The following is a 12,012-nucleotide window of genomic DNA, read 5'->3' on the forward strand; positions in this document are numbered from 1 at the left end:
CAACAAAATGTTTTGGTTGTGCAAAGTCTGTCACTTCTAACAAGCCAATGGGTCAAAGTTTTGACTTAGTCTGGCTGCAAATTTCTCCATCGTTCAATGAACAATCTTTTTTTAATGACTGATTGTCAACAAATGCTTGATGGACCTTTTAAATCAGCTGTGAGGTAAAACTGAGGCCACTGCTAGTTCACACAATGCTGTAATCATGGTCTGTTCCTTGGACTATCCATCTCAAGCACAGACAATTTTTATCACATACTGCAACAACAAAGATATAAATACTTCTCTAAAGTTTTAGAAGGTACTGAACTACAAATTACAACAGAATGTATCATTGTTTATAATCTTCTTGTTTACTGAAATATGAAGGATATATTTCATGTATATCTATATTTATAATGTAAGTATAGCAGAAGAAAATTAACAAATACAAGAGAGACAATATTTAAAATGTATTCAACTACAATGCAGTCAACTTTGAGAACAGCGAATCACCCTTATAGTGCAACCCAGGTTGGCACACCACAAAGACCGGGGATATAAAGTGCCTTTCAAAGGATCATAAGAATAGACTTTGTGTCCTTCAGCCAAATGTTTGGCTACTGGTGGTGTCCGGGGATGAGGTCAGTTGAGTTCTGGACTCGGTCACGCCGACCAAGGAGAATTCTGGGAAGTCTGTGCTGGCTGCCTGGCCCCGCAGGCTCAGTTGCCCATTCACAACGCTCAGCTGGGCAGAGATCCCGGACCGCGAGGCCTGAAGGGGGGACCGGAAGTTCTGCTCGAACCCGCTTATCTGAAATGCTGGGTGGGCGACGGCGATGGTGGCAGCTTCGGCCTTTTTCGCCGACGTTACCTGCTCCAGGAAGTCCTCCGTGGGCGACACGGAGGAGGGGTTTGTCTCGTCTCCCGAGAAGGAGAATGGTTGCTGGGCATCTCCTACGAGCAGGCCAAAGTGCGACTTGTCCAAGGGTGACCGCAGAGGCGAGCTCAGCCCTGCCCGGAAGCGGCTGGCTGAAGCGTACGGCTTGTCTGCCGTGGCGAACAGTGGCTGGCCCTCTGTCACGAAGGCCAGGCTCTGGCTGCCCAGGAAGCTGTCGTTTTGGCTGGTCCTCTCCAGTGCCTGCTGGAGGAACTTGGAGTACTCCTGCAGCATGCTGGCCTTCTCCGCAGGGGCTGCCTGTGAGCCTGCCCCAAGCCCCTCCGCCTGCCCGGCCTCCGAAACATCAGATGAATTGATGGACAAGCTGGACGTCACCTCGGCGTCAGCCACCCCAAAGGAGATCTCCGGCTGGCCATTGGCCTTGTTGGAGTAGTGGTCCAACAGGGTCTGGAGAACCTCATCGGGCAGGACGCCACGGTCATGGCTGGGCTTGATTTCCACACTCAGCGCCTGGCCGTCCAGGATGGCGGCAGGGACAGCATCCTCCATGACACTGGCCACGGCAGCCTGGGTGACAGCGGGCTGCGAGGCCGCTGATCCTACACTCAGGGCGTAGTCGCGCGTGCCGGTGGGGGCGGTGGCTGCCTGCAGGTAGCGCTTCTTCTTCAAGAACTGCACAGCGTCCTCGTAGTTGGTGCTGCTCGCCACCGCAGCGGGCTTGCTTGGCCCGCCTTGCAGGCCGTCAGCAGGGTCTAGGCTTGCATGCGCCTCCGCGTCCAGCAGGCCCTGCTTCTCGACCAGCTCGTAGGGGTACCCAGCCGCCTTGCCATCCTCGAAGCCGGACAGCGGGGACAGGTCCGGGGGTGGCTCTGCCCTCGGCCTCCCACTCCGCTTGCAAGTCACCTTCTTCAGGACCAGCTTGGGGGGGTGGGCCAGCTCTGAGGGCCCTGGCCCCCGAAGCGCCCCACCCAGTGGAGGCTCTGGCAGTTCCACTGAGTACTCCGCCACCACATACTCGTCTTTCACCTTGGAGGGGGCAGCAGCTACCGCGGTGAAGAGGGGAGGGCACTCCGGCTTGCGCGGCCGCAGCTCCCCTCTCTCCTCGCCACCCTTCTCCAAGGTGGGGCGGGTCTTCTCGCTGGCCCGCTGGCGCTTCTTTTTCGGCGGGTGCGCAGAGTTCTCTCTTGGGGCGAAAGGGGAGCCCAGGTCATTGTCACCGCTTGGAAGGGCCTCTTTGGAGGTGGCCCTGTTGGCTTTCCGGTCCCTGTTCTCATGGCACATGCGCTTGTGCTTCAGAACCCGGTCAGTTCTGGAAAAGTACTGTACAGGGAAGGTGGAAGACAACTTTACAGGGCACAGCACATGTGTTTACACTGCTTTACTATGGAGAACTTCAATGTATACCATTTTACAGTAGAATGTGTATATAGCATTTTACAACATACAATGTGCATGTACTGTTTGCACTGTATGTAATGCTTTATGAAAGAGCAAGTATGTTTATATTGTCCCTATTGCTGTGATGGGGTCCTACCTGGTGGCAGTAGTCACACTGATAGGGCTTCTCCCCGCTGTGTGTTCTCTTGTGCCTCTGCATGTGGTACTTCTGGATGAACCTCATCCCGCACTCATCACAGCGGAAAGGCTTCTCACCTTGTCATACACAAAGACTACAGTCACGTTTCTCCACCAACAGGGTAGACCTACAGCTTTAAAAACCTGTTCACACTGTAACATGAAAGGGCACTGCAGGCTATTCAAAATAATAAATAAACAAATGACAATGATTGATGGTCCACATTCACAGTTTTTGTCTAACACTTACTGCTTATTTAAGCTCTACATTCATCTTCAGCTGGCATATGAAAGGAGGAAGCACTTGAGAAGGATTCTGCATTCTGATGTCATATTAAAAAGCTTAGAAGGGTCTTGCTGTCCAGCTTCAGCTGGAGTCATCATAAAAGCAGATCTCATAAGACTTCATGCTAAATCCAAGACTACAATACTACCATGGGCCATCACTCTCATTCAGCAAATAATGTACCATCCAGTGGGACAGACCCACTGAGAAAAACCTCTGCTCTCCCTTCTGTTGAAAATATGTTTAATATCAGCCACCCTCATACCCTATGCTGTGAATACAGGTCTGGGGGAAGAGGCTGTTTGATCAGTAAACAACTCTCAGGGAAGGTGTTTTTCTGCAGACACTCAGCATTTCTGAATCAGCCACACATGAGTCATTTATCTTGGCGAACCACACTCCCTGGGGTTTATTTTAAAACAATCGTGGACTTCTTCCAGAACACTTCAGCTGCACTTCAAGCTAAATGGATGAATGTGCTAAATAATCGCTGTACATTAAAGCACCTGTGAGGGCTTTACATTTACACTTACATTTATTCATTTAGCAGACACTTTTATCCAAAGCGCCGTACAAAAGTGTATATAGTGGGAAAACATCAAGCTTAACAATCTGCCTGGCACACCTGGCGCCCCTCCTTTTACCTGTGTGGATCTTCTCATGCCGTTGCAGAAGGTACTTCTGGATAAAACGCATATCACACTGGGCACACTGGAAGGGCTTCTCACCTGCATGTGAGGGAGAGAGGGAGGGAGAGAGAGAAAGGGAGGGACAGAGGAATGTCAGGAGAGTGAGGGACAGACAGAGAAAGGGAAAGAGTGAGAGGGAGGAAGAGAGAAGGGGAGGAAGAGAGGGAGAGGGAGGGAATAAGAAAGAAGAAAGAGAAAAACAGGGAGAGAGGGAAAAAGGGAGGGGAACAGAGAGAGGGAGATAGAGATAAATAGAAAGAGAAAGATGTTCAAACATACATTTTCATCTGTGCCTCTGCAATTGTGAATGCTTTCAAAATATTTACTGCACTGCACTTCATCCCACAGCCAACTAAATTCAAACTCAACAGAGGCAAGTAAGGACAGAGAGTCCAGCCGTGCATTTTAATTACCCTCACATTAGGATATTCTATGGATCCCAAGGACAAATATGAATACCCCTCCCCACACCCACAATAGAGTGTATGAAACTGAACTCAGTGTAAATAATGACTCCCTGCAAAGACATCTGAATTCACTCAGGCAGGAAAATGAATAATATCAACGGGCTATCTCCTGTTTTTATGCCAGGCTCTCAGGCACTCCTATGCGAATACTGATGAGACTAAAGCTGGATTTCTTTCCCTTTTGTGTTCACTAACAAGCATTGGCTACTGATACAAGTAACTCAGGTGATATCATTGACCAATATTCATGGAAACAGTCTCCAGTTCTACTGTTACCTAAAAACTAACAAAAAAGACCATGTATACCCCTAACCATTAGACTGCAGAGGTCTCTACAGAGCAGCATTTCCATGTTTGCTGTACAATAAACTATAATATATCAACAGATACAAGTGCTTCTGGGTTAAGTGATACACTATATGGACAAAAGTATTTGGCCACACCTGTTTTTCAGGGTTTGGGCTAGGCCCCTTATCTCCAGTGAAGGGCAATCTTAATGCTTCAGCATACCAAGACATTTTGGACAATGCTATGCTTCCAACTTTGTGGCAATAGTTTGGGGAAGGCCTTTTTCTATTCCAACATGACTGTGCCCCAGTGCACAAAGCAAGGACTATAAAGACATGGTTTGATGAGTTCGGTGTGGAAGAACTTGACTGGCTCGCACAGAGCCCTGACCTCAACCCCATCGAGCACCTTTGGGATGAACTGGAACGGAGATTGCGAGCCAGGCCTTCTCGTCCAACATCAGTGCCTGACCTCATAAATGCTCTACAGAATGAATGGGCACAAATTCCCACAGAAACACTCCAAAATCTTGTGGAAAGCCTTCCAAGAAGAGTGGAAGCTGTTATAGCTGCAAAAGGGGGACCAACTCCATATTAAAGTATATGTATTTGAATACAATGTCATTACAGTCCCTCTTGGTGTAATGGTCAGGCATCCGAATACTTTTGTCCATATAGTGTATCTACAGAATGAGGTTTACAAGTAAACAAAAACCAAGTATTCACACAACAGCCTTAAGATAGTCAATAACCTGGCTGTGGGTATAGTATGGCCAACAAAGCACTATCTCTTGGGTTCTTTTACACACAAGTACTGCCTGACTGTTTTGCTAAAACTATTGTCAAATTCCAAATATATGCTTATATTAAATAATGGTTATATGTTACACTTTTGATGTCCAAGGAACCCTGTTAAATTGCGGTTTTCAAACCCAGGATCTTGCAAGGTCTATGCAATGACAATAGGCTGTTAGTGAAAGGTGGCACCCTGTAAAAGCACTAGCAATGCCTGCTTATACATATATTGGACATCCCTCCATTTGACTGGATTGCTGGCCAGTTGATCTCCACAAAGGAATACTGCAAAGGTTGCTGGAATATTCTTTAAATAATGACAGTGAGAAGTCATCTTGATGAATCCTACTAACCGGTGCAGCCACTACGTGCTGTCAATGATTTTTTTTTTATTAAACCAATCAAAAGATGTCTCACTCCACATCACAACATATGATTGGCTTATGTCAGCTTGCTACTGAAAGAGCCATCAATTTTGGGGTTCACAAAGCTTTTTAATTATTGTTGGTCAGAGAGTGAGGTCCAGCCAGGCAGCAACCCCAACCACCCCCTGCCCCCCCACACCACTAGAGAAACGGACCCTCACCGGTATGGATGAAGACATGCCTCTGCAGGTGGTAGTTGGTTCGGAAGGCAGCGCTGCAGTGTTCACACACATGAGACTTGGAGCTCTGCAGGCCAAGCGACCCATCTTCATTAATGGTGAGGATCTGACAAACATGCAGACACGTATCCCATCAGGTTCCTCTCTGAACCTTGCACCACGCTTCAGTCGCACTTCCAGGTACAAAGCTGCGGCTGTTATGGGTCAACAGATCCAGCAGAGGGTCAAAGTTGTCGTTTACAGGCCCTGGTTGCAGGTCTGAATCCGAGTGAGACATAGTGATTGCATCCTTCAACATGGCTATTTACCTCAAGCTTACCTCAACCTCTAGCTTTGGAACAACCCAGTTGGAAAAAGAGGCTAAACAATTTCTTAGCTCTGTACATCTACCTGGACAGCACCTCTTCTGGTGTGTAAAATCAAATTAAGGCATTCATAGTTTATCAATTGTTTGTCAACAAACAATTTACTAATTGCAGATTGATTGATTCAATTGACTAACATTATATAATACTGACATTGTATCATAACCCAACATCAACTTTAATCAAGCATTATACTAGGGTAACCTGAAAAACCATATTAGTTTCTAATATCATCCAATTTAAAAGAAAAAATAATAAACCACATGGAGAAATGTATTCTAATATCCTGCAGTGTGTATGCGTCTGCCCACCTGAGCATGACGCTCTCAGCGTACCTTCGCAGGAGAGCGCTGTTTTCTCTTCTTCTTCTTGAGACAGTCAGAGAGGTCTCTCGCCGGCCTTCTCTCCTTCTTCATCCCCATCGCTACGTCCGACAGTTTGAGCTCCTGTTTGACGTTAACCTGTGAAAGGCAAAGCTCAATCAATGAGCAAAGAGCTGCAAGGACAGGAGCTTATTTCAACAGCTGTTTAGCCTGGACAAAATTACCTACAGGTAATAAAGTACAGAACCAACTGATCCTAGATAAAAATGTCAGCAGTCAATAACACAATCTAAGACAGCCAGATGGACTTAACACACCACCTCCATGTTTTACACTGAAGACCAAATGCTGATTGTGCTGTACCTTAAAACTTTAAAAATCGGTTCACAAGCAAAATTTCTCAGTAATTATTGCACAGTACAGTGAAGCAATGTCTAAACAATATCTGCTCCAGCAGGCCAAGGTGGGTGCGGCTGTGGGGAGGATGGGCGTGGCTTACGGGCAGATGGAGGGGGTATGACAGCCTGTGGGGAAGACCCTGCTGGAGCTCTGCCTCTGGCCCCTCCTCCGTGTCGTTCCTCACCGTCTCCTCCTGGACCATCAGCTCATCCTGGGTGACAAGGTGGTGCGGGGCCAGGACGCCCTCCTCCCTGTCGTCCTCATCCTCGTCATCTCCCACCAGCAGCGCGTGGTGGGTCAGCGCCCTCTCGCCCAGGCTCAACTCCACAAGCGATTCCGACGCTGCTCCTACCACCCGCCTCCCATCCCCACCCGGGGTCCCCAGGACCCTGGAGGAGGGGTGCAGCCCCACCACTCCACTGCACTTTAGCAGCATCCCCTCCAGCTTCTCCTCCATGCTCATCCTCTCTGCTGGCACGAGCAGCCAAGGACCTGGGGGAGAGGCAGAGAGAGAGGCGGGGTCAGAGGCAGAGTCATGGGGCAGGGCTGCAGGGAGGCCTATCTACCAGAAAGGTGGTCTCCTGCAAAGCCATCTCATCCGCAGACGTGATCTTCCATAGGCTAACCCTTGGGAGCGTAAAGATACATGGATTCATATTGATAAAAAGCAACAATGTTGCATGTGAGAATTAACTCATTGATTTTCACTTTTTCCCCCCAGAAATACACATTAATGCAGCAATTTGAAGGAAACTAGGGTGCTCACAATACTTCTAGTTATCTTTGAGGATTGAATGTTATGGAACATAATGAACTTATGTTTTGACACTACATCTCTTTAAACACACAGATTTATTTTACGTTGAATTGTACTGTCTTGAAGTGTATTTTACTGAATTGCATCACATCAGACTGTACAGAAGTGAATTCTTAGACATACTGCAACAAATGGTATTGTTGATGGTATTGGTATTGTTGATGAAGACAGAGGTTTACACCCCTACTAACCGTACATCTGACCCAAACCTAACTATAATCAACCCTGACCCTAACCCTGAAGGCATGTACTGACCCCTAACAACTTCCATATGCATAGAAACTAGCTACAAGGACATGATTCTCCGTGGACAAGATCATTTGGAAAAGGTTCGCTTTTTGAGCAGATGTGTCTGTTGAGTCTGCCGTTTGGATGAATGGAATCATCTCACTTGTACCTCACCTTTAGAATGATTCTGCTTTGGCAGGTTCAAGGTCTTTTCTGTAAAAGCCCAGAGAAAAGTCTTGGTTGGACACATTAATCACAATGAATCTGGTAATACTGTGTGTTTGGTATACAGTATGTGTGTGTGTGTGTGTGTGTGTGTGTATAGGGGGGACTTTTCCTGAGGTTGATTTTCAAATTACATCAGAATTCCAGAATTCTCCTGAACACTTTCATTTCACATTGCTATTTAATAAAGATGATAAATGACCAATCTTTTCTCCCTCAAAATTTATATTTTTGGACTACCCATTGGGATCCCTTTAACTGTCCAAAACACAAATTATTTGGCATGTCTATAGCCATATTACATACTTTTTATTGCTTACAAATTAATGTTTATATCACATGTATCTCACTCTGAAATACTTGTGCTGCTACTGTAAAACAAACCAAATACATGAATGTATATCTTTTATGAAAATGGACCAAACCTTTGGCTACAGCTTACAGGTGAATAAAGTTATCTAACCAAATCACCAGATCTGACAATTTCCATTCCAAGTACATCAAACATAGCAGAATTTCTTGTTATAAGTCGTTAACTACCAATCTTCACGGAGCGTTTCTCTTAAAGATACACGAGATAATTCGGGTATCTGCAGCAAAACAAAATCTGCATTACGTTAACACCATAACAACAGCACTACGGTCGGTCATCTATCTGCGCACACGCTGTTTTTAAAGTCAAAACGATAGCTAGCTTGCCAGAGGCAGCAACATTTGTGCAACTGGCTCCCTACTGAACTAGCTGAATTACAAATTTCGGGTTATAACTAAACACATGATAGCAACAACAGCTAACGTTAACTAGCTATTACCTAATAAAGTTCCTAAACACATGACCATCTGACACACGACCACTATACTAACTACACTAGCTAGCAGCAACCCACTGACCACAGCACATCTGTCCTTGTCACGTACAAATCGCAGTCAAGTTCCCGCAGTGTTTTGCAGACACGTCAAAACAAACCAGACTACGATTTCATTACGCCAGCCTAATTTAAGAGCATATTTATTTTCAGGTTCGAGGCCTGGTTGTTTTTCAGTATTTTCCGTCACAGTCCTACTTCAGCTAGTTAGTTATTAAATTCTATTGAAGAAAATTTCTAAACGTTATCTTGGTAGACTGACTAGCTGGGTAGCATGCGATCGGATCACGTCAGGAACAGCTTGTTAACTAGCTACATCACATTAACGTTAGCTGTACTTCCCAATATTGCACCTATGTTATAGTTATAGCATACACCACATACACATGCAGCTACAGCTACCAAGGTATGTAGCAAGCAAGCCAGTTAGCTAGTTGGCTAAAAGAAAAACGTCTCGTTACTTCCGAAAGGACCCACAGCAAATTTAACTTGATAACTACGTAAGATGCGGGCTGGTTAGAATCAAACAATCTTTGCTAGTTAGCGATCTAACTTATGTCAACACTGCAACTGTTACAGTGTAACGTTAGCCTATTTTAACCTACACATAATAAACACAATTAGCTAGCTAGCTACCTGCGAATTTGAGGAGGCCCAAGCAGTTAGAACAAAAAGCGAGATTCAGCGCACTAAGAAACAATTGCCATTTTTAGAGATCACATTCAACCGGAACTAAAAACCGATACTGAGCACATCTTTTGGGCAAAATACTCACGTACCGGTTCAGGGGTATGAACTATTGAGGAAGCTGCACTGCTGTCATGGTCTGCAAAAGTTTCTGTGCCGAGGCTCCACTGACAGCAGCAGTCTCAGGAGCGCCCCTGTCTGTGGTGCATTGTGGGATTCGAACTGATTGTGACAGCAGCAGTCTCCGGAGCGCCCCTGTCTGTGGTGCATTGTGGGATTCGAACTCCTGTTCTGCTGGGATCTGGCCGCTGCAGCAACACCGTACGGTCAGAGGTCTGTGCTCTTTTCCACTTTTGTCCTCTCGCTGTATCAGGTATTCAGCTGATTTTTTTGAAACGATGAGGAAAAAAGTTTTTAAACACCTGCTTATTGATGTAGAAAAAGGTCAACTCCCACTGAGTTTTAAAAATGTTTGCTGTTCCGTAGAGAATGAGCTGTATCTGGACATTCTGGGCATGTTGGAGCTTGTCAACATCATCGATAGTGTGGGCTGTTATTGGAAAGAGACGAAAAATTATGATTTTCACAGTATACTCATAGACTTCATAATATTGAGAGTTAACATGCATGTAGAAAGTAAAATAATTGCGGAATTCGTTGTACTAGGCTGAGTTGAGATTTTTGTTCTTAAGAGTTTCCGTTAAACAACTGTTGAGCGCATAATAAGATTATGTAAAGAAATAATGATAATAATAATAATAAAATAACAACACTGATGACAATAATAATAATATAATCTACACACTGTAGCGCACTATTTTTGCTTCTTAAACTTTGTGAAACGTCGATATTTCGGCCCACTAGGGTCTGTATCCAACAAAGCACGACGTTAAATATTGTGTGCTCACGAACTCAAGTGGTAAGACCATTGATTGAACAAAAATATGACTCTCTCTCTCTCTCTCTCTCTATATATATATATATATATATATATATATAAACGAATTAATTTTACATTTATTATAAATCAATACTAATGATTAGCATTACGCATTACACATTCACCACTGATCTGATATTATTTCTGATATTGTTTTAAACTAAAAAAAATTGAGAATTTTATGGTCCTTACAGTAAATGTGACTCAAGTAATACAATTTGACATGTCAAAATATATTTACCATTCCCATAACAGACAGAGTTTAGGAGAGAGTCCGCTATGAGAGAAGGGTGTCATCTGGTTGTAACACGCAAAGCTTATCTGCTGGGATAACATGACCATGAAACAGGTGAGTAAGCGAGCTCTGGGACATACCCCTGTGACAACAAGTACGAAGGCATGCAAGTGAGCCATAGACCAAACATGGGGTCTTAGCCTGATTTTGAGTGGAGTCTCTGTCTTGACCCTGGTAAATTTTTTTTGGGGGGGGTCATCTCCAGTCTTTTTAAAAAAATGATACCCTCTGTCTATCTGCTTGACACTGGACACTGAATTAGATGCATTGTGGGTAATAGCCTGGTGATACACTAGGTTCCTGTCCAGGGCACATGCTTGTAAATTAGTTTGCTAGTCTGCTAAATCAGGATAATCTATGACCCTGTGAACCACCCAAAGTCAGACATAGCGCCTCCAATCAGGCCCAGTTCTCAGGATGGTTGATTAATTAATTACATCAACCCCAAAAGAGCAGGATTCATATGTCTGTGCTGGACAGGTGTCAAAGCCCGCAGTGTTTCATTTCAGGACTGTCCATCTTTATTCATGTGCAATCTGTTTCTGTGCCAAAGAAAAAGAACCAAAGTCAGAGAAAGCTGAAATGCTTAAGAGCAGGGCATTTAAACCCAAGACTTAGATGGCTGGTGTGCATGCAGGTTTTTGCCAGTGTTTTTAAAGACATTGTGCAATGATTTTTTTTTCCAACACAAAATGTTACAGCAATGTAGTGCAACAATCAGCAGTCCACAGTAACAATTCGCTTTGAAACACTGCATGTATTTTCAACCATCACTGGTCTGTAGATTCAGACGTGTCTGACCATTCATCAGCATGCATTGTTTTTCTGAAGGATGTGCTTATTGTCATTTCCTGGATTAATTTTACTGCCACCACATTTTGGCTTCAATATACACAGATGATTGTCCAGGTGGATCAAGTAAGACATTACAGAATAGGTTGAGGAAGAATCTGCATGTCTTGACCCTCCAAGAACAGAGCTTTCTCCAGTTTTGACTTACAACAAGAGAACTGGAATCCTATAACAAAACCAGGGCCTCAGAAAGAAATAGTAACTCCATCTTTAGTTATTATCCCTGGCTCCCCTTTTCAGTCCTCTCTGAATCCTGAATCCTTTCTTTAAGGAAACTGACCCTGCGATTGTGTCTCAGAAGCTCCCAGAGTGTTACGCTCTTTTAACAGGTTACTGGCAAGATAATGGAAGGATCTTAGCTTTTGGTGTCACTTTGCAGGGCCAGGTTTACATGTGACCCTCTAATTCATTCAGGCTTTGTTCTTAATTAGT

General features: G+C 44.7%; 1 protein-coding gene across 2 annotated transcripts; it reads right to left on the reverse strand.

Moving 5' to 3' along the window:
* Positions 1 to 537: 537 nt before the first annotated feature.
* LOC118785965 (zinc finger protein 148-like) lies at positions 538 to 9,647 on the reverse strand. Of its 2 annotated transcripts, none has more exons than XM_036540929.1 (7): positions 9,586 to 9,647; positions 6,855 to 7,162; positions 6,284 to 6,409; positions 5,566 to 5,689; positions 3,386 to 3,469; positions 2,415 to 2,533; positions 538 to 2,200 (listed from the first exon to the last, which is right to left on the reverse strand). In XM_036540929.1, exons 2-7 carry the CDS (start codon positions 7,131 to 7,133, stop codon positions 584 to 586), a joined length of 2,349 nt encoding a protein of 782 aa, XP_036396822.1. In that variant the 5' UTR covers positions 7,134 to 7,162; positions 9,586 to 9,647; the 3' UTR covers positions 538 to 583. The 2 variants fall into 2 exon arrangements, with proteins under 2 accessions (XP_036396822.1, XP_036396821.1); XM_036540928.1 differs by having other exon boundaries at positions 6,771 to 7,162.
* Positions 9,648 to 12,012: the final 2,365 nt, after the last annotated feature.

Source organism: Megalops cyprinoides, chromosome 11, assembly GCF_013368585.1.
Source record: "Megalops cyprinoides isolate fMegCyp1 chromosome 11, fMegCyp1.pri, whole genome shotgun sequence".
NCBI lineage: Eukaryota > Metazoa > Chordata > Actinopteri > Elopiformes > Megalopidae > Megalops > Megalops cyprinoides.

Excerpts from the sequence above, each read along its gene's own strand:
- LOC118785965 (XM_036540928.1), bottom strand. The coding sequence starts at position 7,133 with ATGAGCATGGAGGAGAAGCTGGAGGGGATGCTGCTAAAGTGCAGTGGA. Across the intron at positions 6,410-6,770 it reads CATACCCCCTCCATCTGCCC|GTTAACGTCAAACAGGAGCT; the intron begins GTAAGCCACGCC and ends TGCCTTTCACAG. Across the intron at positions 5,690-6,283 it reads AACAGCGCTCTCCTGCGAAG|ATCCTCACCATTAATGAAGA; the intron begins GTACGCTGAGAG and ends CATGTTTGTCAG.